Below are 25,829 nucleotides of genomic sequence, written 5' to 3'. Positions count from 1 at the left end.
AGGAGCAGTTATGAATTTTCTCGTTCTCTTTATTTTCAGGTTACCTTGGCTACACCAGCGGGTTTTCTCTCAGCTGCATGGTGTTCTTTCTCACTGCAGTAAGTTGGTCCAACACACACAGTGGCACATCATCACAGTCACTGCGCACACAGAGCCTCTTTTGCTCTGGCATGCCTTCCTGGCGTACACTTTATGTTGCTAACTTTCCCATCCTTGTCTCTATTTTTGGTGGAATGTGTCAGTGTTTGATAAGGCTAATATAAGAGCTACTATACAGACATCAGAGGTTCAAAGTTAAATCTGTCTACTTAGAGGCTGAGTGGCCCTAATCTAGATTGAAATGGTTTTTCTAAGTAGTTGTTGATAACTGGAGGATGTTTTTTTAATGACTGACATATCACCTTATCCTTATTTTTCATGATATTCCTGTTTGTTCTTCCACATGTTGCCACATTTGCAGGTCATCTTCAAGAAGTTTCAGATTCCCTGCCCCTTTGAGGAGTTCTCAGTGAATGGTACCGCTTCCCACCTCAGCTTGAACGATTCAGTCCATATCCATGAGTACAACAACGGTGTGGTTCACGAGGATGATGACTCCCACTGCACCCCACGCATGTTCACCATCAACCCACAGGTAGGCGGCTGAGATGAAGAACCGTTTGTATCTGTGGATCTGTATCGCTTTTGAATATTGAAAGCCAGAGATGCTGAGATGCTGTAAATGTATTTGCTAGTTTCCACACATGTATGCGGGGAAGCTCAACTGCACTGCTAATAATAGACAGTCATGTGTTTATGTGTCTCTTAACAGACAGCATACACCATCCCGATTTTGGCTTTCGCTTTTGTTTGCCACCCTGAGGTCCTGCCCATCTACACTGAGCTACGCAAGTGAGTCGCCCATCTGTAACCTGCAATGTTTGATAACATCTCAGTGCAAAATGTGGCATTAATGTCCACTCTTTGATTTTAGCCCATCAAAGAAGAAGATGCAGAAGGTGTCCAACATTTCCATCTTAATCATGTACACCATGTACTTTCTGGCAGCTCTCTTTGGCTACCTGACTTTTTATGGTGAGGGCAATTTTCCCTGACATTTCTTTTACGATTGGTGTTTCAGTACCAGCGGACGAATACAAATGGCTGTGTTCATATCAAGTGGACAGAACAGTGATAGATATTTGTTATTATTAAGTAAGACAAAAGGAATCTAGTTTGGGCTGGAAAATATTTGACTAGGGAGATTAGTTTTTTTTAGAGGGGCAACTCAGATACAGTGTTAAAATGTTCATTATACTTTACAAATCTTGCAAAAAATAAAAATAAAAATCATTTTCCTCGCAAAGGAATAGCTTTTCCTTGTTGTTAATTGTTAGTTATTGTGTATTAGCTATTAAGTGCCATCATCCAGACGATCTAATGTGGTTTCTATAAAAGCGTAGTAACCTTTTTCATGGAAAAATTGAGTCTCTGTAGACAGATTTTCTAATCAGGGGTTTTGTTTTGTTTTGTTTTGTTTAATGATTCCATCCTTTACAGAATTTGCCTCTACTGTGTTACATGGAACCCAAGCGCCCTCTTGTGGAGATTGTTTGTCATGGTATGCTGTCCACAGTTGCTGAGTAATGAGCTCATGCGCAGCTAAACTAGTTTATGTTGATATTTCTGTAGGCAATGTGGAGCCTGAACTACTGCACACATACAGCCGGATTGATCCTTACGACACTTTGATCCTGTGTGTGCGAGTGGCTGTCCTTACTGCTGTAACACTGACAGTCCCCATTGTGCTATTCCCAGTAAGTGATGCATTTTATTTCAGTCTTCATTCAATAATTAAATTAATATTGTAACATTATAGTGTTTCTAATGTGATTTTTTTTGCCCACAGGTGCGTAGAGCCATCCAGCAGATGATATTTCCCACCAAATCTTTCAGCTGGTTACGTCATATTGCCATCGCTCTCATTCTTCTCACCTTTATTAACATGTTGGTGATATTTGCTCCTAACATTCTGGGAATCTTCGGCATTATTGGTGTGTATAATACTGAATGTAAAGTTGGAATAATATCAAAACAGTAATGCTTTTCTTATGCTCTGGAGTCTGAGACTCAAGAAGAGGGGGTATAATGCTTAAATCTCCAAGAGGCAGTAAGGGAACTGATAGGTTGGATTTATGGGTAACTTCAGTTGCCATTTGTATACACACACAAACAAATATTAAATGTTAAAAACGTGACCAGTGTCATGGACACACTGACAGCTTAAGTCAATATTTTTGTTCCACTTTGTTTTCAGACTGAGGTCATGTTTCATAGGTTACAGGTAAAAGTATAAAACATTAACCTTAGGGACTACCGGGTACTTCCTCAAAGCAAGGGTTCACGTACAGAGTTTACCTGTTTTTGAATCTATGCACGGAAGCAGAAAAAATAGAGGATATGATAAATAGAGCTGTTTTCAGATTTTGCTTTTTTGTGTGCTAGCGTGTAAAACAGAGGGGATTAGGAGAATGGGATTAGGATTAGGCACATGTATATGTTGTATAAATAATCAAAAAGTCTGAATAAAAGTATAAATTACAAATCAAGTTTACAGAAGGGCAGCAGTGACACGGTGGTTAGCACTGTGGCCTCACAGGAAGAAGGCCCTGAGTTTGACTCCACTGTCTGCCCGGGACCTTTCTGTGTGGAGTTTACATGTTCTGCCTGTGTTTGTGTGGGTTATCTCCGGGTACTCCGGCTTCCACTCACAGTCCAAAGATATGCACTTAGTGCGGTTAGATTAATTGGTGATTCTAAATTGGGTGTCTATCTCTCTGTGTTAGCCCTGTGTCAGATTAGTGACTTGTACCCCCTGGAGGAGAACGAATGGATCGAGAATTTAGAAAACAGAAAACAAACATCAACAAATAATAATGAGTCCCGTGTATTTTTTTCTTATCAAAGTTTTATTACAGCATTGCATGCTTTTTTATTTTTCAGGCGCCACATCAGCTCCTTGCCTTATTTTCATCTTCCCTGCTGTCTTCTACATCCGCATTGTTCCCAAGGAAGATGAACCCATGAACTCTCTTCCTAAGATAATGGTGAGGCAATGAAAATATTTGCCATGCATGTTACATCATTTTACAACTTCTTGATAGTTAAGTCCAAAATGTTTTCCCATCATTCTTAGGCTGCCTGCTTTGCCGCTTTGGGTTTCTCCTTCATGGTAATGAGTCTGAGCTTCATTATTATCGACTGGACAACAGGGGAAGGCCTCGCTGTTGGAGGACACTAAGTGCTGCTTCATTGTGTGTAGTCTTAGGGAAGGAGTACATACTGTAAAACGGTCAATGGTTAGAAAATACTGTCAAGTAAGCAGGAACACACTACAGGGCTGCTAAGAACAGCTTCCGGATTTCTAAATGTGTAAAACACCCAGTATAGTATGTGGGTAGAAAGGAATCACTCTTGGAAATCAATGTCACTTTCTGACTGTAATTTAACATGTATCTGTACAAAATCCATTCATTTCAATATTTTATTATTTAAGTTAACAGAGTGTAAAATTTTATTTGAATAATTACGAATGAACAGGGTTGTTGTTCTGTTTTGTTTTTTTGTTACCCTGTGTTAGTGCGATAACATCCAAGGATGCAGGGATGATAGTGAAATTGTCTTTCCCTGTTGTTTTCCCTTTACTCACACACACAAACAGCTGCAGCTGGTACTGTACAGAGAAAGACAGTATGATTGACAGTATGAAAGGAAACAAATTAAGATAAAGTATAAACAAGAGACAGTAAAATAACATATTTTTTATGTAATATTAGTTATTTTCCATTAAATGCACAGAAGAAAACAGATTATTTCAACCTGCACCAGCAGCGATCTGAACTGTTCATTCTCATCATTATTATGTAATATTATATAGTGAGGTGTTTTAAAGCCTTAGAGCATGGCTGACATTTAATTATGTGTATGTATTGTTTGCTTCATATGCATAAATCAACAAATTTTATTCAAAAACCTGGGTGCCTTTTAGCATTTAACAAAAAGCACACAAAGATACGATGAAAGCAAGAGTTTATATTTATTTAGCTAACTACCAGAAACATGTTTTTAATTTCAAATGAAATATATTTAATTCTACTTTATACAATGAAACCAATAATCATGATACAGAGATAATTCACACAAATAATATTTCACTTGTTTGTTAAAATGTAAAGTGTTTGATAAAGAAATGCCTTTTTAATGCTTTTGTAGTGCATATAAGCCAACTGTGACCCTTAATATAAAGAGTTCAAGTTTACTTTAACACTTTGTAGAAGTTTATTTACCTTATTTTATTCCTTCTTCGAGGGTTTCAGAAATAATTTCTTTACTCTACCACATCACTACAATTTACAAGTTGGATGATGACTGGGTTTAAAAAAAATAAATCTAAACAAGTGCCACGCTTTTCATGGATAAAAAAGAACACCTACATGAATGTTTAAAGCCCAGTAATGAGCATGTTATGTCCAGTTTCCAGTCTTTTTGCTCAGCTAAGATAACAGCTAGGTAGCTCTACTTTTATATTTATCGTAAGACGTAAAACTGGTGATGATCTCGTTTAATTTTAAGCAGCATCAAAGAGAATGTTCATCTTCCCAAACTGTCCCAACTATTCGCTCACTTTTAATCACCCGTGGTTAAAATTTAAAGGATGTATTTGCCCAGATTCCAAATGCATAAATAAAGGCCATGTAAATAGTTTGGTTGTACCCAGGGTTTAATAGGAATTTTATAAACAAATGTATAGACACGATGTATATATCTAAAAAAAAATAAGCAAATAAAACCAAAACGTCATCCATTGCTAGATGCCACTAGGTAAAAATGAAGAAAATGTAGTTTCTAGTTGTAATTCAGTTTGGACCTCTGACCTCTGAGTTGTTGGGGTTTTTTGTTGTTGTTGTTGTTGTTTGGCTCTGCCTGCTGGAAATCTGTAAAATTAAAATGAGTTAATTTGATAGATCGATGTGATGATGATGCTTTTGTTATTCTGTCGCATTATCATTGCTTCACTAGTTGATAGTAATTTGCTTGGTCTTGTTGGCCATAAACATGAAGTTAATCTTTTTGCATGATGTCAAGTCTGTTCTGTATTTGGTGTAGTGAGCAGAGATTTGCCCTCCAGCACTGTCACATAGAGATGTTAAGTAATAACTGTGCATTTGGCATCTTATAGTGAAGCGTACTGAAGTCCCAATCGGTTTTGTGTTACGTGTTAAAAAGTCGTTCTTAAAAAAAAAACCCTCAGACTATTACGATTACTGTCATTACGCTCAGAGAGAGAAGACTTTTTTTTAGTTTAATTCATGTGTGTTGAGGAATACCTCCCAAGTTTTGGCTTAAAGTGATCTCAACACCCATAACGGGTATGACTAACTACATAGGAGTATGCTTTCACAGACTACAGGGGCTTTACATTATGTAATATATATCAATATAAAACATAAATTCCCAGCTTTTAAACCAATGGAAAATTTTCTCATGGTCAAAAGTGAGAAAAGCTTATGACAAATACTTCTACCCAAAGATGGTTTTATATTGTGTAACAACTCCCAGACTTTAGAAAAGTCAAGGACAAATTCTCAGTTTATTTATATATAACTCTATTTTCTGTTTTTTGTAGCAGTTTTGACTCCAGGTTAAGTTGGGTTTTTTTTTTTCAGACTAATCATGAGCAGAAGAAATATCCAGTATCCTTTTCAGTATTGCTTTGTCACATTTACTTGCTGTGCTCCTTGTAGTGTTATTGGAGGTTTAGTCTCATCAAGTTCAGTAACCAAAGTTACTAAAGGGATCTTGGGGTTACTTTAAGGGATCTTGCCAAAATAACAACTGACTACCTACTGCTTTAAAATGCTATAGCTTTTAAACATGTGCCACCACATGATATCAAATGTTAATCCATCATGTATGTAAGAAAATCTATGTGATATGTTACTAGAGCTGTAGTTCAAGAAGTTAATTATAACGTCGCTACAAGTAGATAACAATGCCTCTGGACTTTGGTGACTTTATATAAATAATGTATATAAATGTATGCCTTTTATATTTGTGTTGCATATTTACAGTAGCTTGTAAAGTGTAAATAGCTGAACAATTTTAGTTTGCCAATAAAATAATTGTAGATGTTTTTAGATTGTCTTTCTTGGCCTCATTTACCCCTTGACTCAAACAAATTGTTATTTGGACAGTGTGTGTTTCTGTTTTTTTTTTTCTTTTACTATGTACTGCTCTTAATTTGTAGGCAATTTTAGTATTTGATAGATATTAATACAATAATATGTGCAAGCCTTGAGTCATTCTTCATTTCTTTTTTATATTGCTAGGAAAATGCATTCTCTGTCAAGATGATCCCGCACTACTTAAGTAATGTTAAAATCTGGGCTTTTGGTGATTGGTGGCATCTATGACTGTTAGTGCCTCATCGTGTGTTTTGCTATCTTGGTCTGTTTGTATTGCACTGGCAATATGCTTCAGATCGCTGTCATGCTGAAAAATAAATGAGATCCTTTCCAGATGGTACTGCGTGGTGGATCGAAATCTGTTGGACTTTTTTGAATGCATAATTCCATCCCCAACATTACTAGCTGACATGCAGCTCCCACCATGACAGAATCTCCACTGTGTTTCCCGGATGACTGTGAACACTCACTGTTGGACCTCTCTCTTGAACTCATCTGCACATACTGACAACAATTTGAACCAACATTTTCAAATTTTCAATTTTCACTCTGTAAGACCTGTTGCTGCTGATTTTTAGTCCAGTTGTTCAGTAATTTGTCATGCATCAGCCTTTTCTCCTTGTTGTCTTTGTTTAAGAATGGATTCTTGACGGCCAACCTTCTACTGAGACCATTGCTGACCAGTCCCAAAAGGTTGATTCTGTTCATCTGGATGTAGTGTTTTTAAGTGGGAGAAACATTTTGTCACTCATCCAAGTGACGTGTCTGCAGAAGTAAGTACTGGAAATGCTGCGTCCAGATGAACAGAATCAGCCTTTTGGGTTTTCCTTACCTGGATGATTGAGCATGCATCAAAATATTTCTGATGAGGTTTCAGTGAACACTAACTAGATCAACTACAGGGCCAGATGCATCTCTCAGGTCCTGGGTCAGGTCTTTGCTAGATTTTTTTCCCCTATTTCTTAAGGACATTACATTTAAATACTGTTCATTTGCTGTACATAGTTGGAAGCAAAACATAAATACATAAAAAAAACTTTTGCATTTGACTGTAGATCTTACCAATATTGGAATCCCGGAACCTCTGTTTTTTAAAGGTGTTCAGGCTGTTTTAAAGACAAGCTTATCATTTTAACTGCTCAGTTTTCCTATGAAACTGTTTGTCATCATGAGCCGCCGCTGCTGACCTCATTATGTCAACATACTGCTGGTTTTTACTGTAACACATTAAGAATTTTATTTAGACCGGCACAGGTCTGTGTATTTCTGAATGCTCAAGCTAACGTTACATTTAAGTACTATAGAAATGAACTCAACAGAATATCATCTATATTTACTCAGACTAAAGACATTACAGCAGTAGCAAGGGCCCTGCAGTTAAATGGTACATTAGAACCCAGCAATAAAATGTTTGATTTATTTTTTTTACAAGAGAACAAAAGCCAAGACTGGTAAAATGGCTGTAATAAGCCTACTGTGAGCTGGTATAGTTCAAGATTATTTATTATTTTTAAATGCCCCATTCCTTTATTGTGCTGTGAAAATATTGTTAAAATAAAGAACGTGTCTCTCATGTCAAATAAATATAAGTAGCCATGTTTTTTCACTCTTAGAAGATTAGAATAATTCAAATTATAGCAGTGGAAGTGATTATTTTATCTTAAATTGTATTTGACTTTATATTGGAACTGTCTGTTTTAACATTGTGTGTCTGACAAGGTAATCAGCAACACAGAGGCACCACAAGGGACTGTCCTCTCCCCCTTCCTCTTCACCGTCTACACCACAGACCTAGGCCACTGCACAGAGACCTGCCATCTTCAGAAGTTTTCTGAAGATTGCGGTGGTTGGATGCATCAGCAGGGATGATGAGACAGAGTACAGGGCTGTGGTCGACTCCTTTGTCACATGACGTGAGCAGAATAATCTGCAGCTCACCGTGGCAAAGACCAAGGAATTGATTGTGGACTTCAGGAACACCAGGAAACACTTGGCCCCTGTTTAATCCAGGGGGTCAATGTTGACATTGTGGAGGACTATAAATACCTCGGAGTATAAGATAAGATAAGATAAGATAAGATAACCTTTATTAGTCCCACACGTGGGAAATTTGTTTTGTCACAGCAGGAAGTGGACAGTGCAAAAGTATACATAGACAATAAACTGGACTGGGCTAAAAACACCACAGCACTTTACAGGAAGGGCCAGAGTCGTCTCTATTTTTTGAGGCGGATGAGGTCCTTCAACATCAGTCGGACAATGTTCAGGATTTTCTACGAGTCTGTGGTGGCCAGTGCAATCCTCTACGCTGTTGCATGCTGGGGGAGCAGATTGAGGGTTTCTGATGCCTACAGACTCAATAAACTGATCTGCAAGGCCAGCAATGTTGTGGGGATGGAGCTGGACTCTCTTAAGGTGGTGTCGGAGAGGCGAATGTTGTACAAGATAAAGACAATGTTGGATAATTCCTCCCACCCACTCCATGGCATGCTGGCTAGCCACAGGAGCACGTTCAGACTATGGCCATCTTTCTGTACAACTCCTCCACCTAACACACTGTATACACTGTGATAGCTACACCCTTTTTGCACATGCTCTTCTTTCTTATTCAGATATTTATTAGTAAGTGACTTATATGTATGTATATATATATATATTGTATATATTGTACTGGAGCACTGTAACCCACACAATCTCCCCTGGGGATCAATAATGTTTTCTGATTATGATTCAGATTTTTAATGTAATTGGTTATTTCAGTGGTAATATAATTTGATTCTATATTTTGATATAATTTGATTCTTTATGTTTTGTTTTGGAAAACAGCTTGTGTCCAACCTCAGGCAGTGCACCATACACATAATCTGTAATTTCTATATAAAGTTTATTCGCTGCAATGCCTTTAAGTCTTTAACGAGTAGATAAACTCTATAACTGTGTACGTCCATTGGATGGCGCTGCACGTCAGCTATTCTAGCGGTCTCATTTGGTGCCAAGGTATTTCATAAACATGTGACGACAAGACTCATTAGCCATTTTAACAGCACTCCGTGCATCCTTGACCAGAGAGGTGCCCCTGCGTATCGCAGTTGGTCAGTGAGAAGAGGGCGGACTGCTGGCCTTCATTTCATTTGTCATGCTAGAGTCTGCATCCGCGGGAAATGCAGAGGAATGAGGCTGGCACAGCGCCCACTGCGGTCTGCACATCACACTCCTAAAATCACGCCTCGCTGGTTTGCACATTAATTGGTTTCGCTCACACGAGCTACAGCGGAGAGCTCACCTGATTTAACAGGGCTATCGCGACAAGTTGCTCGAGTGACGTCGCTGCGACTGGTTGACAACTTACAGTTGTCACACGATGATCAGGTTTTTCGCGCGAGCCTAAATACGCACAGAAAGAGACTGCAGCACTGTCGCCACCACCGAGGGACGCGCTGCTTACCAGGCCAGGACTAAGTGAGCCAGTCTACCGTGGAGCAGAGAGCACGGGCATTTCAGTCTGTGGATGGATGCAAGACATCGGGATTTGATAGATTCGACATGGACCACATACAAATCTGAGGTTTAGTGTAACAAACACAAACCCAATAACAACAAAACAAAACAGCAAATGTTCTGAATTCATTTGCCTCCCTTTTGAGCTTCTTGTAGACCAGAAGAGCGGGACCACAGACTTCTTGCAGGTGGATAAGCTGACTTTGTTTGCAAGTGAAAGAGGCTGTTTTTTTTTTTATAGAAGGCAGTACTGGAAGCAAAAGCTGTTCCATTGTTATTCCTGGCATCGGCCGACGCACTAAAACCATCAGCTCTCTGAGATTCTTATTGTTTTTTTCTTTTTTTGCGCAAGCGGTCGGTGCGCCCCTGCGTTTGGATCCAATGGGTTGTACGGTGAGCGCCGAGGATAAAGCTGCTGCGGAGAGGTCAAAGATGATTGACAAAAACCTCCGAGAGGACGGGGAGAAGGCAGCCAGAGAAGTGAAATTGCTTTTATTAGGTAGGTAGGTTACATCTGGAGTTGACTCCTCAGGAAACTGAAAGGAGTGTTTCTTACTCCAGAAATGATCGTGTCACGTTGCCTGTACATAATACTCCGAAAACTCATAAAACCATAAATATTACAAACTACCACAAAGGCAAGTTAAACCTCACTATATCTAAGGCAGGACACTATACACATAATCTTAGCTACAGCATAGAAAAGGGGCCATTTCAGTGCTCATCTGTCTACAGTCATGTTGTGTATTATTAATTAGCCTACACAAGTGCCCACACTATATACTTGGAGATAAGTCAGATATCCTCATGTCAACATGCTGCACAGCTTCTTAGAGGATTGAGCTGGCATTTTTCCCAGAAAGCTTAATTCAATATATTAAACCTGTGGGCATTCACAGGATTACACTTCAGCTCTACTCTTATACTCACATTAATCTCTCTCAAAGGGATACAAGGAAGAAAATGCCAATTTAATAGGTGGCAACAGCAAAGCAACAGTTTATATCGAACAAATTCTGCATCTTGAAGGCACCATCTCCTTTCCTCCTTCTGCATTTCCATCCTGTGTGCACACAAAGTCGCATACATATGCAAACAGGAAATACATCCTCCCACTCATTACCGCATTCTCACTTCCCTTCTTAACAGTTTCAGCTGTTTAAGTTTGACTCGATCGTGCTTCTGATTGGTCTGTCAGCTCCTTCGAAAGGGATTGCGTTTAATGTCAAGACAAGAGTTTGTGTGAATGCCAGTAGAAGTGGGCATTTTCTGAAAGCTGTTTTGCCTGGCATGATCGCAAGCTTACCAGCAATCTCCCTCCTTACTCCAGCTCTGTTTTCAGAAGATGTGGAAAGATTTGCAAATCATATGGGCGATGTAAAAACATGATAACCAAAAAGACTCCATGATAAGCAAAAATATACTTGCAGGCCACTCTCTCAGTTAATTCGGTTAATTGGCAATTAGTAATTTAACTTGGTTGTTAATATTGTTATTGCTAATATTTATTACCTCTATGGATAGTTTGGATGTTTAAATGGCCTGTATTTGTATAGCGCTTTACTTAGTCCCTAAGGACCCCAAAGTGCTTTACACTACATTCAGTCATCCACCCATTCACACACTGGTGATGGCAAACTACATTGTACATAGCTGCCCTGGGGCGCACTGACAGAGGTGAGGCTGCCAGACACTGGCACCACCGGGCCCTCTAACCACCATCAGTAGGCCCAAGGACACAACGACCGAGGCTGTCCGAGCCCGGCAACCTTCCGATTACAAGACGAACTGCCAACTCTAGAGCCACGATCGCCTTCAACTCTGGTCATGCACACATATTTCAACTAAAATAAAACTGGTTTTTCCTTCTCACATAAATTCACCCCATCTCTTAGAGGAAAAAATAAAATATAAATAAAAAATTGTATCAAAGCTTAATGCAAATTATTGCCTTCTCTTTTTAACTTTTTTAGTTAAAACATCTTTGCCATCAAATAAGGTGTTTAACTACCTGACCTAAGTGAACCTCCTAAAGGCAAACTATAACATTTTTTACTTCTTTCGTTGCACCTACGTGACAGATGCTCATAGGAAAAATACTGAAAGGCTGTGAGATCTCTTTCTGTTTCTGCTGCACAGATTTTGGTAAAGACTTGTGTTTTGTCCATTAAGTGACCATTTTTCAGAAAGATTTTTTACTCCCCATGTTTGGTGGACACTTATCTTTGACCTAATGGAATGGGAATGTGTTGTAATCTCAGTGCATCTTTGTGAGCTGGATGGATATGCTTACGTGCTGTACAGCTTTGCCTTTATGGATATTTAAGCTGATGTTGGGCAATTTACTTTAGCAATCACCATGAAATATTGTATTGTTTTTCTTGGCCTTCATGCATTATACTGCAGGTTGTGGTGTGTTTCCAGGCAAACACAACTCTACAGCACTCTTTGTATGTGATTTTTTTCTTGGTTAGCATCTCTTGCGCTAAATCCAAAGTATTTTCAAACAGCGGATGATGATGTCCTTCAAGGGATGAGCTTCTCACATTCTACCGTGTCAGATGTTTGATTTTTGTTTGATATTTGTCTGTTATCTGTTGAATATCTGACTTTTAATGTAGTGTTACTCCTCCAGACTATACTCAGGAAACTTCAAATGCGCAGTGCAGGGAATAGCTGTGATCGGCACATGAAGGCTTGTCTTCAGGCTGACTTTTAGGAGTACATAGTACTCAGTACTTATTTTGATTTGTGTTGTGCTGGTGGATCATGTATTTTTGTTACTGGTTTAATCACATTCATTTAGTAGTGGGAAGCCAAAATTGTGATCAAGATTAATATTTGATAAAATGTGCAGGCCTGCTTTGTTTGCAGGGATGATTAAAAAACAACAACAACAACAACCCAATAGTTCGGAAGTTGGGGGAGCGGTCACTTGGATAGACAGATGTCTGGATGCAGGCAGGTGGTGTCTTCAAGGCCTTACTCGGGTAATAGGACTCACTGAACTGGACCTCTCTGCCACTTGCGTAGATGTTTGTGCTTCAGTTTTGGTGATTGAAATACTAGTGTTATATTAGTCTGTTGCTAAGCACTAATTAGCAGGTATAGGTAGCTGGTGCCCCCCTATGGTTTATGGATGCAGCTTGCTAACCAAGGTTCCTGACATTAGCTGATAAATTAGTAATGCAACCTGTCCTCCAAATATGGTAACTTCTGTCAAAAGACAGCAGTGTTTTCTGTGTCAAGAGCAGCTCAGCTCTCATTAAATACAAACATCTGCTCTTAATCTAGACACGTTCTACTTTTTAAACACTTCTTTTGCTTAAACTTATCATATCTTGATGATTTTTTATTTAGTCTGTTGTAATTTGATGACTGGCTTCACCTTGTCTGACATCTCAAGCAAGCCATTTGCAGACTTCTGTTTGCTCACAGCACCGGTCAGTGGTATTTATATATATCTTTGAATCTTTGTGTCTAATACCAACGTGAGGTTGTAAGAGGACAGTTGACTGGCAGAGTAAAATTGACAGCAACTAGTTCAGAGTCATTTAAAAGTACAAGTACAGTGCTTGGAGCTTACAGCATTTTGAATTTCATTTGCCTTCTTTGGTTTCAGTCCCGTGCTGTGGTTTTCCTAATAAGACAAGTCAAACTGTCTGCTGTAAAAAGGGCATATATTTATTATACACAGTTTATCAAACATTATGTAACATAGTTTGTTTTTCATGATTCAAAATAATTTGTGGAAACAGATGCAAACAAGCAGCCTGAAGTTCTAAATAGTTAAGTTTACTTACAAACTGCTTAGCAACCAATTAATTTGTCACAGCATCTGAATAAGTATAATAATAATATCAATTAACCAACAATAGTAAAATAGCAGTAATAATAGTAAATGTAGTGATAATAGTAGTCATGCTAGTAATCTTAGCATCATTGTAATGCAGTATATAAAAATATTATGATTAAAATGTATATGTACCTGTCCCATCTAACTACTGGCTAATCACCTGTGCACCGCCTGGATTGATTATAAGAAAGCCTTTGACTCAATGCCCCACACGTGGATCCTGGAATGCCTGGAACTGTACAAGATCAGCAGGACGCTAACAACACTAGAGGCCAACTTCAAGTCAATAGCATAAGTCACCATCAAGTGCATGTTTTACTAAGGAGATCCTCTGTCCCCACTGCTCTTCCGCATAGGCCAAACTCCCTCAGTAAAATCAAAAGACTGTGGTATGGAGCAATAGACACACAGAGTATTGTATTATAGAAAGTGATTAGAGGAGGTATGAAAGATTTTCTATTCCTGTGCTTGTGGCAGTCTATTAGAGACGGAAGGACTGCTTCTGCCTGCCTATTAAGTGGTGCAGAGGGTGTTCAGGATTATCCATGATGGATAACAGTTTGTTCAGCAACCTCCTCTCTACCATAGCTTCATAAAGAAAATGAAAAAAGAAACATCACAAAGCAGGCCGTCCTAGTCAGTTTATTCAGTCTTATGGTGTCACCAGCTCCATCGCTGCTTACCAGCAAGCCATAGCAATACACTCCATTCGCCACAACTGTAGTGCTAGAAAGTCTCCATCATTTTGCTGCAGACATTGAAGGGTATCAAATTCCTTAGGAAATAGAGCCTGCCCATCCTATTCTCATATACGGCCTGTGTGTTTTTCTTCCACTCCAGTTTGTTGCCAGTGTGGATGCTCAGGTATTTTTACTCTTCCAACACATTAAAAGTATTTCTGTAAGTGCTGTGACACTGACTTGTACTGAAGGCCTGAGGTGTACAAGCGAACAGGAATAGAGACAGAAAAGTCCCCTGTGGAGCTCCTGTACTGCACATCACCAAATCAGACAGACCAGTACCCAGCCTCATATACTGAGACATATCTGTCAGCCAGGCAGTAATCCATGAGATGGTGGACGTGTTTTTGGACATTTGCCCGTTCTCTTAATACCAGTGGCTGGATTGTGCTTTCTCACAATATGAAGTATCTTCTTCTTCAAGTATCTTCTTGGTCCAATTTGTCCATAGACTTGTTTTCCTGTCTCAAGCATAACAGATAGAAGAATCAGATTGATGTGTAAGTAAACAACACATTTGGCCTTTCAACAGCATAAATATTTTACAAGGTGTCCAGAGGAATTATGTCACAAAGATTTTGATAAAAGCACAGGGGCTGTGTTTGGGACTATTTCTTTGTTAGCCGAGTGGCTTCCCGCTGTCAAGGGGCTTGAGGGAATTTCTTCAAATGGCACAAATGTGGCTGCAACTATATTTTGTGAGATACCTTAACTCAAAATTTCACATGCTACTTATTACACAGTTGTATGCAAATGTCTGATTAGATATATTTTTTTACACCTAAAATTTCATAGAAAAAATTTGGATTGAACTTGAGAAGATCGTTCTAGTTTTCAAGATTAAGGCAACGAAATGAAACACACACTTTGTGGGCTTCAGAGATCTTAGCATGTGAATTTTGTAACGTTAGGCAAGACAGCATCAACATCCGTGATATTTAGAAGGGTGAGGCAGACAATTAGAAAAGAAGAAGAACTGACCAACGAAGGAAGTGAAACTGAGTGGAGTGCAGAGATTAGTAATTAGTAAAAATTTAAAAATTACCGTATTTCCCGGACTACAAAGCGCACCTGAATAATAGCCGCACAAGCTAAAATCAGGGGAAAATCCTGTTTTGTACATACATTAGCCGCACCTGACTAAAAGCCGCAGGTGTTTCAATGTTGACTTATCATATGTAAGAGAATATGCACAAAGGGAATTGTCAGGAAAGAGATGGCTGTTTGGAGACACACCCCTTTTATTAATATTTTGAAAAACAAGTTATGGGTACATATTTACATAACTTTTTAGGTATATGTACAAGTAGCGGTAATTACAAGTACGAAACATGTACTGTGCTTCATAAATGAGTAACAAATGTAGTACATAACAATAACCTACAGCACAGCAGAAAAATAGATTCGGACTACCTTTTAGGCTCAGGTGCAGTGACACGGCTTTAACAAGAAGAAAAGTCAGTCATTCACCACCATCTTCCTCCGCACTAAAACCACCAAAGTCCTCTTCTCCAGTGTCGGATACGAACAGGCTCAGGATGGCTACTTCATCCACTCTTCGTTGTCACTTTCAAAACCAAAGAAATCCTCGCTGTCAGTGTCAGAGTCGAACACCCTCTGAAGGGCCGTGGCGGTGTCCTCCTCTCCATCATGCAGCAGTCCAGCCCTTCAAAATCCGTTGGTGATCGTGGATGTTTTCGCACTTTTCCACGCTGTCAGATTCCACCGGTGGAGTTGAGCATAACTTGCTTTTCGCAAGTTTATCGCCACTCGTCATCCACGCCTCCCGCTGAACGCATAGCGCTACTTTGAAGTTTGTTTTTCGCGCTACTTGTACGGCACTATGTTGCCTGGCGGATGGACATGTGACCAACATACCACTCTTGAACCCCGATACTGTGTGTCTGATCACATGCCCTTCCGCCAGGCAACGTAGTGCCGTACAACAGCGGAACAAACAAAACAAATCGTCTTACGATATGACAAAAATCATGGACAATCCATAGAAAAGTCGCACCTGACTAAAAGCCGCAGGGTCCAAAGCTTGTGCAAAAAGAAGCGGCTTATAGCCCGACAATTACAGTAATTAACTAAATCACAAAATACAAACTATGACACTTTTCAGTTTAAAAAAGGGTATCTTTCCAGTTTAATTTTTTTTTAAAAAAACACTGTTAAACCCTTTTAATCGATGTCACTTTTGTGGATGCTGAGTGAATTTTTTTTTTCATGATGAGATCAAGTAGTTTGAACAGCATTCCTTCTTTGTTACCTCATGATTTGACAAGGAATCCTCAGTTGACCATATAATCACTGTTTTGTAATTCTACACAGCCGCACTGTATCGTCTTTTATCGTCTGTCTTGATATCAGTTCCTCAGGATGTCAGCAACATCACTAAGTTAAAATAATAAAAATATTCTTGAGTGGCAATTTACTGAAAGCACTGAGAACATGCAGGAGCTTACTGCATTTTGATTTCTTGACTGAGCGCATATTGCAGTAAACCTAATGGTTGTATTTGTCCAATTTGTGTTTAGAAAAAAAATCATCTTCTTTTGGCAAAGAGAAGATGAGTCACTTGAAAGAAATCACTGAAGCATGAAGGAGTGAGTACCAAACTGTCAGGGGAACGGGGCAGCTGTTCTTTGCAAACTGAGTATCTTAATTCCAAAAATACTGTTCATGAAATAAAATTCCCAACCAACTAAACAATTATGTACACTCACCTGACACTTTTCTAGATACACCTTGCTAGTACCAGGTTGGACTCAGTTTAGCTTTAGTGCTTTGTGGCATAAATTTAACAGTGTTGGAAACGTTCCTCAGAGATTTTGATCCATAGTGACATGATAGCATCACTCACTGCTGCAGATTTGTTGGCAGCCCATTTTAGTACAGTACTCACTCTCATGTTCAAGAAACCAGTTTGAGACAATTTAAGCTTTTGTGACATGGTATGTTGTCCTGGTGGAAGTAGTTATCAGAAGATAGGTGCACTGTACTGACATTGTCAGCAAAAATTCTCATGTAGGCTGTCCTGACATTTGACACCACCGCGACTTTTTCTATTTTGCTTTGGTTTTCTATTGTTGGGTTTTAGTGACCTGCGCAAACTGTAACCTCAGTTTCCTGAGAGAGTGGCACCTGGTGCAGTGTGTACTGCTGTTGCTCATCTGCTTCAAGATGTGACATATTGTGCAGTCAGAGATGCTGTTCTGCATGCAATGGTTGTAGCGAGTGTGAAAATCCTAGTAGATCAGCAGTTTCTGTTCTCAGATCAGCTTGTCTGGCACAAACAGCCATGTTGCATTCAAACTCTCATGTTTCAAAACACAACTAACAAATGTCCTTTTACTTGATGGCCTGAGAATGAGCCGTAAAGTAAGAAGCTTAAAAGACTATAAAGTCCATAGAAAACTCTTCTCATATCAGTTTTCATGGGTTTTAAGGGTGAGAAAACACTTATTTCACCATGTTGCACCATGCCCTCTCTGTATTGAGTAAGTAGATGGAATGTCTTTATATGAGCAGGAACTGGGAATAAAAACCAATGTTACATAAATGTATAAGACGGCTTCTCGTGAAGCAAGGTCATCACTTCGTCACATGTATACACTTTCAAATTGTCATTTCAGTACTGATAAACACTGAAACATTTCTCTTATATCTCTTATCAGAAATGTTATGGAGAGTTGGCCTCATGTTTTTTTTAACCATTTAAAGCTATTTAAAAGAATGTGTAATACTTGAGAATAGTAAACAATTTATTTCCATGACTTTTCCATGACAGTTACTCTCAAGTAATTTTGAGAGTAACTGATTGGCTCTGTAGATTGAGAGTGAAAATCCAAGGTTAAATGAAGGCAGACAAGCACCCATTGCTGCTGGTAAAATATAGTAACACATCTGAAATGCTATTAAAAGGATTAGGGAGCAAGTTAAACTGAAACTGTAAACGGACAAGAGAAGATTTTGAAAAATGAGAAGGAAACATCATCACCGTCAGAAACTACACCGTTATAAGTCATTAGTGATTTATGAGTGCTGACTTTAATATGCAAGATACTCCCTACTCTAATAGGCAGATTCTGTTTCCCTATTTTCACCCAAAAATGTGAGACTATTTTTAACCGTCTTTGTTCCCTTGAACCTCGTTGAAATCAGAACCCACTGCAGCTTATCTCTAATTCCCTCCCTCAGGAGACAGTAATAATAGTTCTTCACAGACATTACTCAATTCTCATGATGGAGAGAATAGCTCTGGGTGAGGCTGCCCATCCGGAGATGACAACTTTACAATTACACACATGTTCAAAGAATATACTTAGTACTGTTAGTCATGTCTCTGACGAACACCACTAAGTCCTCATTACTGTTTACTGTATGTGCTGATCTAGCAAGAAATGAATCCTTCCTACAGTCACGCTTAGGATGCAGTTTTTACTTTGATGTAGATTTTGCACCAGGCAGTGACTATTGGTGAGTTTTTCTGCTTAAAGAAAACCAAAAAATCCACATTTTTAAAAATGTAATATACTGCAGTTGGTTTTTAGTTTTATTTTTTAAATGCTATTTATTTTTGTATGTATTTAGTAGTGAGCTGACAGTTTTTTGTGCTCAGAAGTAAAAATGTATTTTGAACAAACAAATAGTTTTTCTTAATGAGGCTTTTTCACTCCGAGTCACGATGAGCAGTCGAACAGCAGATCTTCCAGATTTCATGTATGTGCGTGCTTGATTTTGGGCCTATGAATGAGATAATGTCTGAGACAGTTCATCCATGTGTCTGCTTTGCTTGATAAAGTGAGATGTGTGTTGTGGCTGTTTCCTGAGGCAGGATGGTGGTTTATGACACCCTGTGAGAGTGTTAAATTCGGTATCTGTGGGAGTGAGCATACCACTCATATTCAGACCAGTGTGTTTATGACAGTTGTCGCCTGCCCAAATCTGACATCCGTCTCCTAAAGACTTTCATTCTTATATTTTTTTATTTTGCAAGTCTGAGATTTGTGGGCTTTATAGTATAAGTTAATAAAAAAAAAAGTTAGCTAATTGAGGCATTAGTGTGGAATAAAGCTATTCCCGGTGGCATGTTTGTTTGTTTTTAAGCAGTTATTGCCTCCTTATTTAGGGCCCCTTCTGCCTGCTCCAGCATTTACTAAGTAAAAGGTCAGTGAACCTCCTGCCTATCACACGAATATCTTTCTCTCCTTGTTTACTTAAAAGCTGACTAAGTTTACTTAAATCCATCTTAGTGACTATAAGGTAGCTGAACTTGAATCCAAGCAAATAAATGCACAGCTTTCATATGATAACCTTATAAATGTATAAAGCTGGGATCAAGGAGTTACAACATAGACTACACATACGAGCAACAACAAAAACCCACAGCAGGGGACAAGCAGAGATACAGCTGGAAGGCCAGAGAATAAAGGTAGGTTTTGCGCCTACACTTAAAAGCAGGGATGAAGAGAGAACTTTTTATATCAAGTGGTAACTATTTCCACAAATGAGGTGCAGCAACGGCAAAGGCTCTGTCATTTTATTTTCTGTGGACTTGGGATATGTAAGAAAGCTTTGCCAGCAGATCAGACCTAAAGGTGGGAATGTAAGCAAATTAGGTTGATGATCAAATTTGGAGCCTGCCCATTAAAAGCCTTAAAAACAGTTGACAAAATCGTAACTGAATTCTAAAATGGATAAGGAACAAAATGCAGAGAGGCCAAGACTGGAGCAGTGTGTTCATATTATGACAATATCTAAGCCTTACAAGATGTTTGGCTTTATTCAGTAGCTAACTGCTAACTTGCCTACCATGGTGGTGGGAATAGGATTTGGTGCTGGATTCACCAAACAGAACACCCACAGGAAAAAGGATTTTAATAGCCGTGCAGTGTTTAGAGCACAGGGCTGTTTCTCAGCCTGAGAAAATGCTTGAAATGTTAAATAGCTGTTTAAATCTTTATATGGTGGTGCTCATCCACACTGCACGGTACATAAAATTAAAAACCACCACAATTGTTTTGATGATTCTTTGAAATAGCAGACATGCTTATTAAGTGAGAGAGGTGGATAAACGGAAGGGTGATTATTTACTAGACCACTATAGTGCAATTTTGTGGCAGAGTAATAAAGCAAATTTTCCTGTCCAACATTATTTGTCAATTATCCCACAGAACAAGTTCTGTACAACCCTAGAAATGATGTTTTCTCTGAAATGCATTTAGAGTTCCCCAACATTTTAGCGAGCTGAGTTGCAGTCTGCTTGCTATGTGAATTCTACAATAAATTCCTCCATAATACCACAGTTCCTGGTATTGTTGATGTTGTTCCAAAAGTGACAACTCCACTTCATTTTATTATAGAGGTAATTCCCTGCATTATAATGAAAGCTGTTAGTAATCTGTTTTAACCACGGGTGTACGTTTATAGCTTAGTGTGGAAAACGGATATTGTTTGGAAAAGCAGAATTTAGAGCAAAGCTGTCGTTTTCAGTTAAAGAAAATCCCTCTTTTGTGGCTCATTTTAAAACGAGCTCACAATTTGTGTAGTATCTGCAGAGGTCAATACATTTTAAATTCCCCACAGTTTCCGCTAATAAGGCTGGATTTAAGGAGGAGAATGAATTAAGGTAGAACCCTTGACCCTTTGTGTTTTTTACCAAATGTTGTGGTTGATACCCAGCAAACACTGTAAAGTTGTAATGAATGAACGTTTTAGAGAAGAGCTACATTAATTTAACCTACTTTTTTATCACAGCACACAAATACAAAATTTGAAGCTTTATCAATCTTCATCTTCTATTTGGTGCAGATGACACAGCAGGTCCTTGCCCATAATTCATTTTTCAATCACGTTTTCTATTTTCAGCCCCATCCATAATTTAGGTAACTTCTTTTATCGCTTTCACTCCTCATCTTTTCATATTACACTCATCCCCTCTCATACAGTGGTGTAAGAGTGCAAACATGCCTCAGCAAGCAGCAAAGTCTTGCGGAATGACCAGAAATCATCACCATCTGTCTATATCAGTGTAAGATGATATAGACAGATGATATATTCTGTCTATATCATCTTACACTCGACTCCAGAGACAGTTTATTTAGGTGCTGCATGCAACGTGGAAGGACCTTGACCTTTTGCAAGAACACTTAAAAAGCTTAAGTTAGAGACAGCGAAGGAGATAAAGGATGGGAGATAGAAATAATGTAGACAGTTGAGGTCCAGAATACTTGGAAAAACAAGGGTTTGCAATCACGACATGAAGGAACTGCTGTCACATGGGGAAAAAGGGGAAACCTGAATTCAAATATTAAAAGTTCTCTTTTATAATTCAGACTGAGAAGATCCAAACCTTAAATATAAAAAATCGATTTTACATAGAAAATACTAGACATTGTACAAATTGTGCACCACAACATCTTTATTTTATTTTATTTTGGCCACTGATCTGTAGTCTACACTGAAAGAAAATATTGAATCTTACACAGCTGCTTATCACAGAGACCCAAAATGTAAGACGTCTTCAGATTGTTGTGAGTGGATCCCGTGATTGTTTTGCATCTTTCCTTAATAACCACTGAAAGGTTAAACAGCTGCTTTCAACTAAGTAATGTCATTTCAGTAGGTCTGACGTAACTGAAGGTAATTATATTAAACTTTACTATAAAAATCATATTTTTGGTAATATAGTTGTATACTAACTTTATTGATATGACTCTAAGTATCCCTTATATGGAAGCTGCAGTGCTTGGGAAACAGGGCCTCTGCAGATCTTTTAAATTGGTTTTCCCCCTGGAGATGATTTTCTGCTCCACCTCTAAATAGGCGAGAAAGTAATCACTGTTGGAAAAGGTGTAAGAGCACTTTAAAGCGCACTGGGCCACATGAAATATAACTGTGATCAGATTTAACTTATGAAATGCAGTCATCAGCAAAGGAAAGTAACAGATCAGTCGAACATTCCTGAATGTGCAAGATTCGATCATGAAGTCAGATTCCTTTATTTTGCAGATGTAGTAGACACAGATGAAACACACTGATTATAAACTGTTAGACAGATGCAGTGTACATGAGCCAACTTTGTTACCAAGTCCTCAGTTCCAAGCGTCCCCATTAGAAGATAAGCCAACATTGGCAGTGATGACAGTGACAGTGCAACAATATAAAAGGCATACGAGTGGAGTGTGAGAGACAAGTCTGTGTTTCAGAGCTACAGCTGAGATACGTTAACCATCACTGTGTCCGTAACTCACAAATGTCCAACCTACATAGACAGTGACAGACACGACAGGCAGCTAGAACATATGTGGAGTAAAACGGTTAATAAATAATACCTGTGCTATTCACATGTGGCAGTGACTCACATTGGGTAGCACTGTAACAATATCTTGCATAAAAAGTAGCAAAAAAAGTGTAAAAATGTAAGATCAATATAGAGATTTTCAACAAAAGGCTGCCATTGCACATATGATTTTATTTATTTTTTATCTTTGTGACATCTCAAAGCAACCATATGTATAAGTGACAATATGAGTTTCAGTATCTTGCCCAAGGTCACCAGGAGAGCTGGGGGTCAGACCACTGACGTTCTGAGCAGTGGATAACACTCTAACTACACAGCCTCAACACTTGAGACAAAAATTATGGCAAGATATGGAACATGAGTAAAAAAAAGGAGGCTTTAAAGAATTTAATTAAAATTCTAATTAAAATTTTGAATATTGAACAACAGCAAAATATGCCTGCATGCATTCATATTAAAGAATATAGTCAGAGCGTGTAAGCTCTTCACAGATAACCATTTTATTAGCTGCTGTAGGGCTTAGGACTCTACCAATTGGAGGGCATCAACTCTGTAGCTTTTGTGTGCAAAATGTCTGCTCAGCAGCGGTCTAAATTGAATACCTTCAGTAATATTTACAATCAGTGGGCCTGATGTAGAGTCCATCAAGTTAAAGCTCTATATCAAAGTTCACCCATCGATCTGTCTGCCAGCTGATTCCTGGAATAGCCATCAGAAACCATCCCCATATTCATTCATATAAATGTTGATGCCAGAGCACTGACACGGAGAGACTTAAAGAATCCGGAATAGAAATCCACAGGAGACTGAATGCCAGAGATTGTTGTTGTTTGACACATGTTCTACTTGTACTCCAGTCAGCTGTCTGGGTAACTGCCAGACAGGGAAGCATATTTAGCCACTCGTATTGCTACCCCCCCTGACACAAGTCATGCAGTTAAATTACCCCAAATTATTGCCTCGGGATGTTACTTAACGACCATCAAGTGGAAGTGTTTTTTGTAATGAGCAGCTTTATAGGTTAAACTTTTCACATACTCTTAAGTTAGAAAGGTAAATTTAAAGGTTAACATTTGGAACAAACCTCCATGGATCACAGAGAACCCACTTGGGGGGCTGATACAATTTATGTGTAGTAATGAAAATGTTCATTAATAATACAGTTAGGGTGTAGATCATACAGAAGCTGAAAAGGGAACGTCTCAGTAGAGTTTATGATGATGCACTGGTCTTCAGGAAGGTAATATACAGCTTGTTCCTACTCCGAGGTAATAATAGCATTTTAGGAGTAGCACTGAGGTATGATCTGTAGAAATACAGGCACAGTAACCACAATGAAGCATTATAGCCTAGTGCTTTTCCAAGGTAAAGACAAATAAACTGTCTACAAACAGCTGAGACCCTGATATCTATATTGTATTATATTATAGGTTTTTTACTCACTACTGACTTTGTGGCTTTAAATATATTATCTCTCCCTGCTGGTAATGCAGTTTCTGCATGCAGTAATTTAATGTGTATGTCACATTTTGGAGAGGCAAAGCATGAATTGGACATGGTGGACCACCGGGTCTATTACACGTTTTGCTGTGATGCTGGGTTAAGACACCAGATACACTCACAAACAATCGAATAAAAAAACAAACATTACTTTGTACAGTTCATCTGTGATCGCATTACTTCATGCCATTAACATTCCTCAGTCAAGTCTTACAAATTGTTGCATACACTGGGCAAGAATGTATAACAGTGTGAAGTTAACGAGATGATTTGAAATGCTCTATTAATTAAGGTCGCCTCATAGCTGTTTCTGTTTAGCTGATGATGGCGAGTGACATAAATGTTTATGCTTGTTTATAAAGTGAAATTTCTGTCCACAGTATGCTACTACGAATAATAAACAGAAAGTTTACATTATGCTGGACAATAGTAACTCCAGCATTGTCGCTCACTGATTAAGATGTCCACAGCTGGTCTGAAACAAGATACTTTGTCTTACACTGAATAATATTACTGTGTAAGATGTACTCTGACATCAACTAGATGATGTGGGGAGAGAGAAGAAGGCAGAGACCTAATTTTTCTTGGCTCAACTCTAAATTAATGGGCCATTAATTTGGCAGTTATTCATTACTATGCAGTGAAGGAGGCAGACTGCAAAAGATCCGAATGCTATTAACAAGCTATTTAAATGAACTATACTCGAAACTTGAACTACAACCACTCTGTGAAAGACAGAGGTAGCTATAGATGTTATTTTAACAGCAAACAGGTCTGTTAAGATGTGTGATGTTTTGTTGAGTTGTCGTTAATTCTTGATGTTTTGATTGAAGTAAAGTGGGATCAATCATTGGTATACATCCACACATGCATCACACCTCCATTCTCAACAGGCCAGTTCACTGTTCATCAATGATTATCAATACTGAGGTCCTGAAAACATGTGCCATTATACCACACTTTATTTTTCTCTTTTGTTTGTTTTTTACATATGTCGACATAATTGTTGTATGTATGTTGTATGCATAGGCAGTTGAACTGATAGCCATTTTAAAAGTTCACTTAAATGAGAAAAGTCCCTGCTGTTGCCTTGTTTGTGCTATGAATCTGTGACCCAGTCAGCCTTCGCTTAAACAAATATTTTTCTACTGTTGGAAAAAGATCTTTTCTGCTTTCAGAACATGAAAACGCGTGAATTTGTTGTTAAGGATTTTGTTTTGGGGAGGAGACTGTAGTGTCGTAACCATGGCAACTAATCGAATGCCAGCACAAGCAAGGCAACCCATCATTCCACGGGCAGCTCTGCCAGGGCCGACATTTAGATGTGTTTTCCAGGCGGAGGCTGTACTCTGTCTCATTTCTCTCAGGCATTGGGTCAACAGTAACGAAACAGCTGCTGCAACATAAGCATCTTACAGGCACATCGCAATGTGAAAAAATATTCTGATTTAAGTCGGAAATGAGCTGTCAGGTGTGTACAGTCTGTTTTTATACATAATGATAATAATATGCAGCATGACTGGACATGAAGTGGTAAAGCTGTGTGACTCACACATTCTCACCATTTCTATTGCACTCCAGCTACCTTTCATCATCTTTTCATCTAGATATCATAGCATCTTTATATGCAACAGAGGGTTTTTGTGTGTGTGGGGGGGGGTTGCATTGTCAGAGTTTGCTTGCCTTTTAAAAGGTTTCATGAG

At 38.7% G+C, this 25,829-nt stretch overlaps 2 protein-coding genes across 3 annotated transcripts in view; both read left to right on the top strand.

Annotated features, from left to right (window-relative positions):
• slc38a3b (solute carrier family 38 member 3b) overlaps positions 1-6,564 on the top strand; it is a 30,382-nt gene extending 23,818 nt beyond the window's left edge. For both annotated transcript variants that reach the window (XM_004548706.6, XM_012918531.5), the window contains 8 exons: positions 40-98; positions 461-634; positions 812-891; positions 974-1,074; positions 1,672-1,796; positions 1,889-2,033; positions 2,983-3,086; positions 3,176-6,564. In XM_004548706.6, the coding sequence (XP_004548763.2) occupies positions 40-98; positions 461-634; positions 812-891; positions 974-1,074; positions 1,672-1,796; positions 1,889-2,033; positions 2,983-3,086; positions 3,176-3,280 (893 nt within the window). In that variant the 3' untranslated portion in view covers positions 3,281-6,564. The remainder of the gene's footprint in view (positions 1-39; positions 99-460; positions 635-811; positions 892-973; positions 1,075-1,671; positions 1,797-1,888; positions 2,034-2,982; positions 3,087-3,175) is intronic.
• A 2,725-nt stretch (positions 6,565-9,289) lies between these two features.
• Positions 9,290-25,829, top strand: part of LOC101470797 (guanine nucleotide-binding protein G(i) subunit alpha-2) — a 52,333-nt gene continuing 35,793 nt past the window's right edge. Inside the window, exons 1-2 of the mRNA XM_012918557.3 lie at positions 9,290-9,910; positions 10,075-10,221. Coding sequence (XP_012774011.1) covers positions 10,104-10,221 — 118 coding nt within the window. The 5' untranslated portion in view covers positions 9,290-9,910; positions 10,075-10,103. The remainder of the gene's footprint in view (positions 9,911-10,074; positions 10,222-25,829) is intronic.

The sequence above is a fragment of the Maylandia zebra genome, linkage group LG5, assembly GCF_041146795.1.
Source record: "Maylandia zebra isolate NMK-2024a linkage group LG5, Mzebra_GT3a, whole genome shotgun sequence".
NCBI lineage: Eukaryota > Metazoa > Chordata > Actinopteri > Cichliformes > Cichlidae > Maylandia > Maylandia zebra.
This window is presented reverse-complemented; position numbering and strand designations above follow the sequence as displayed.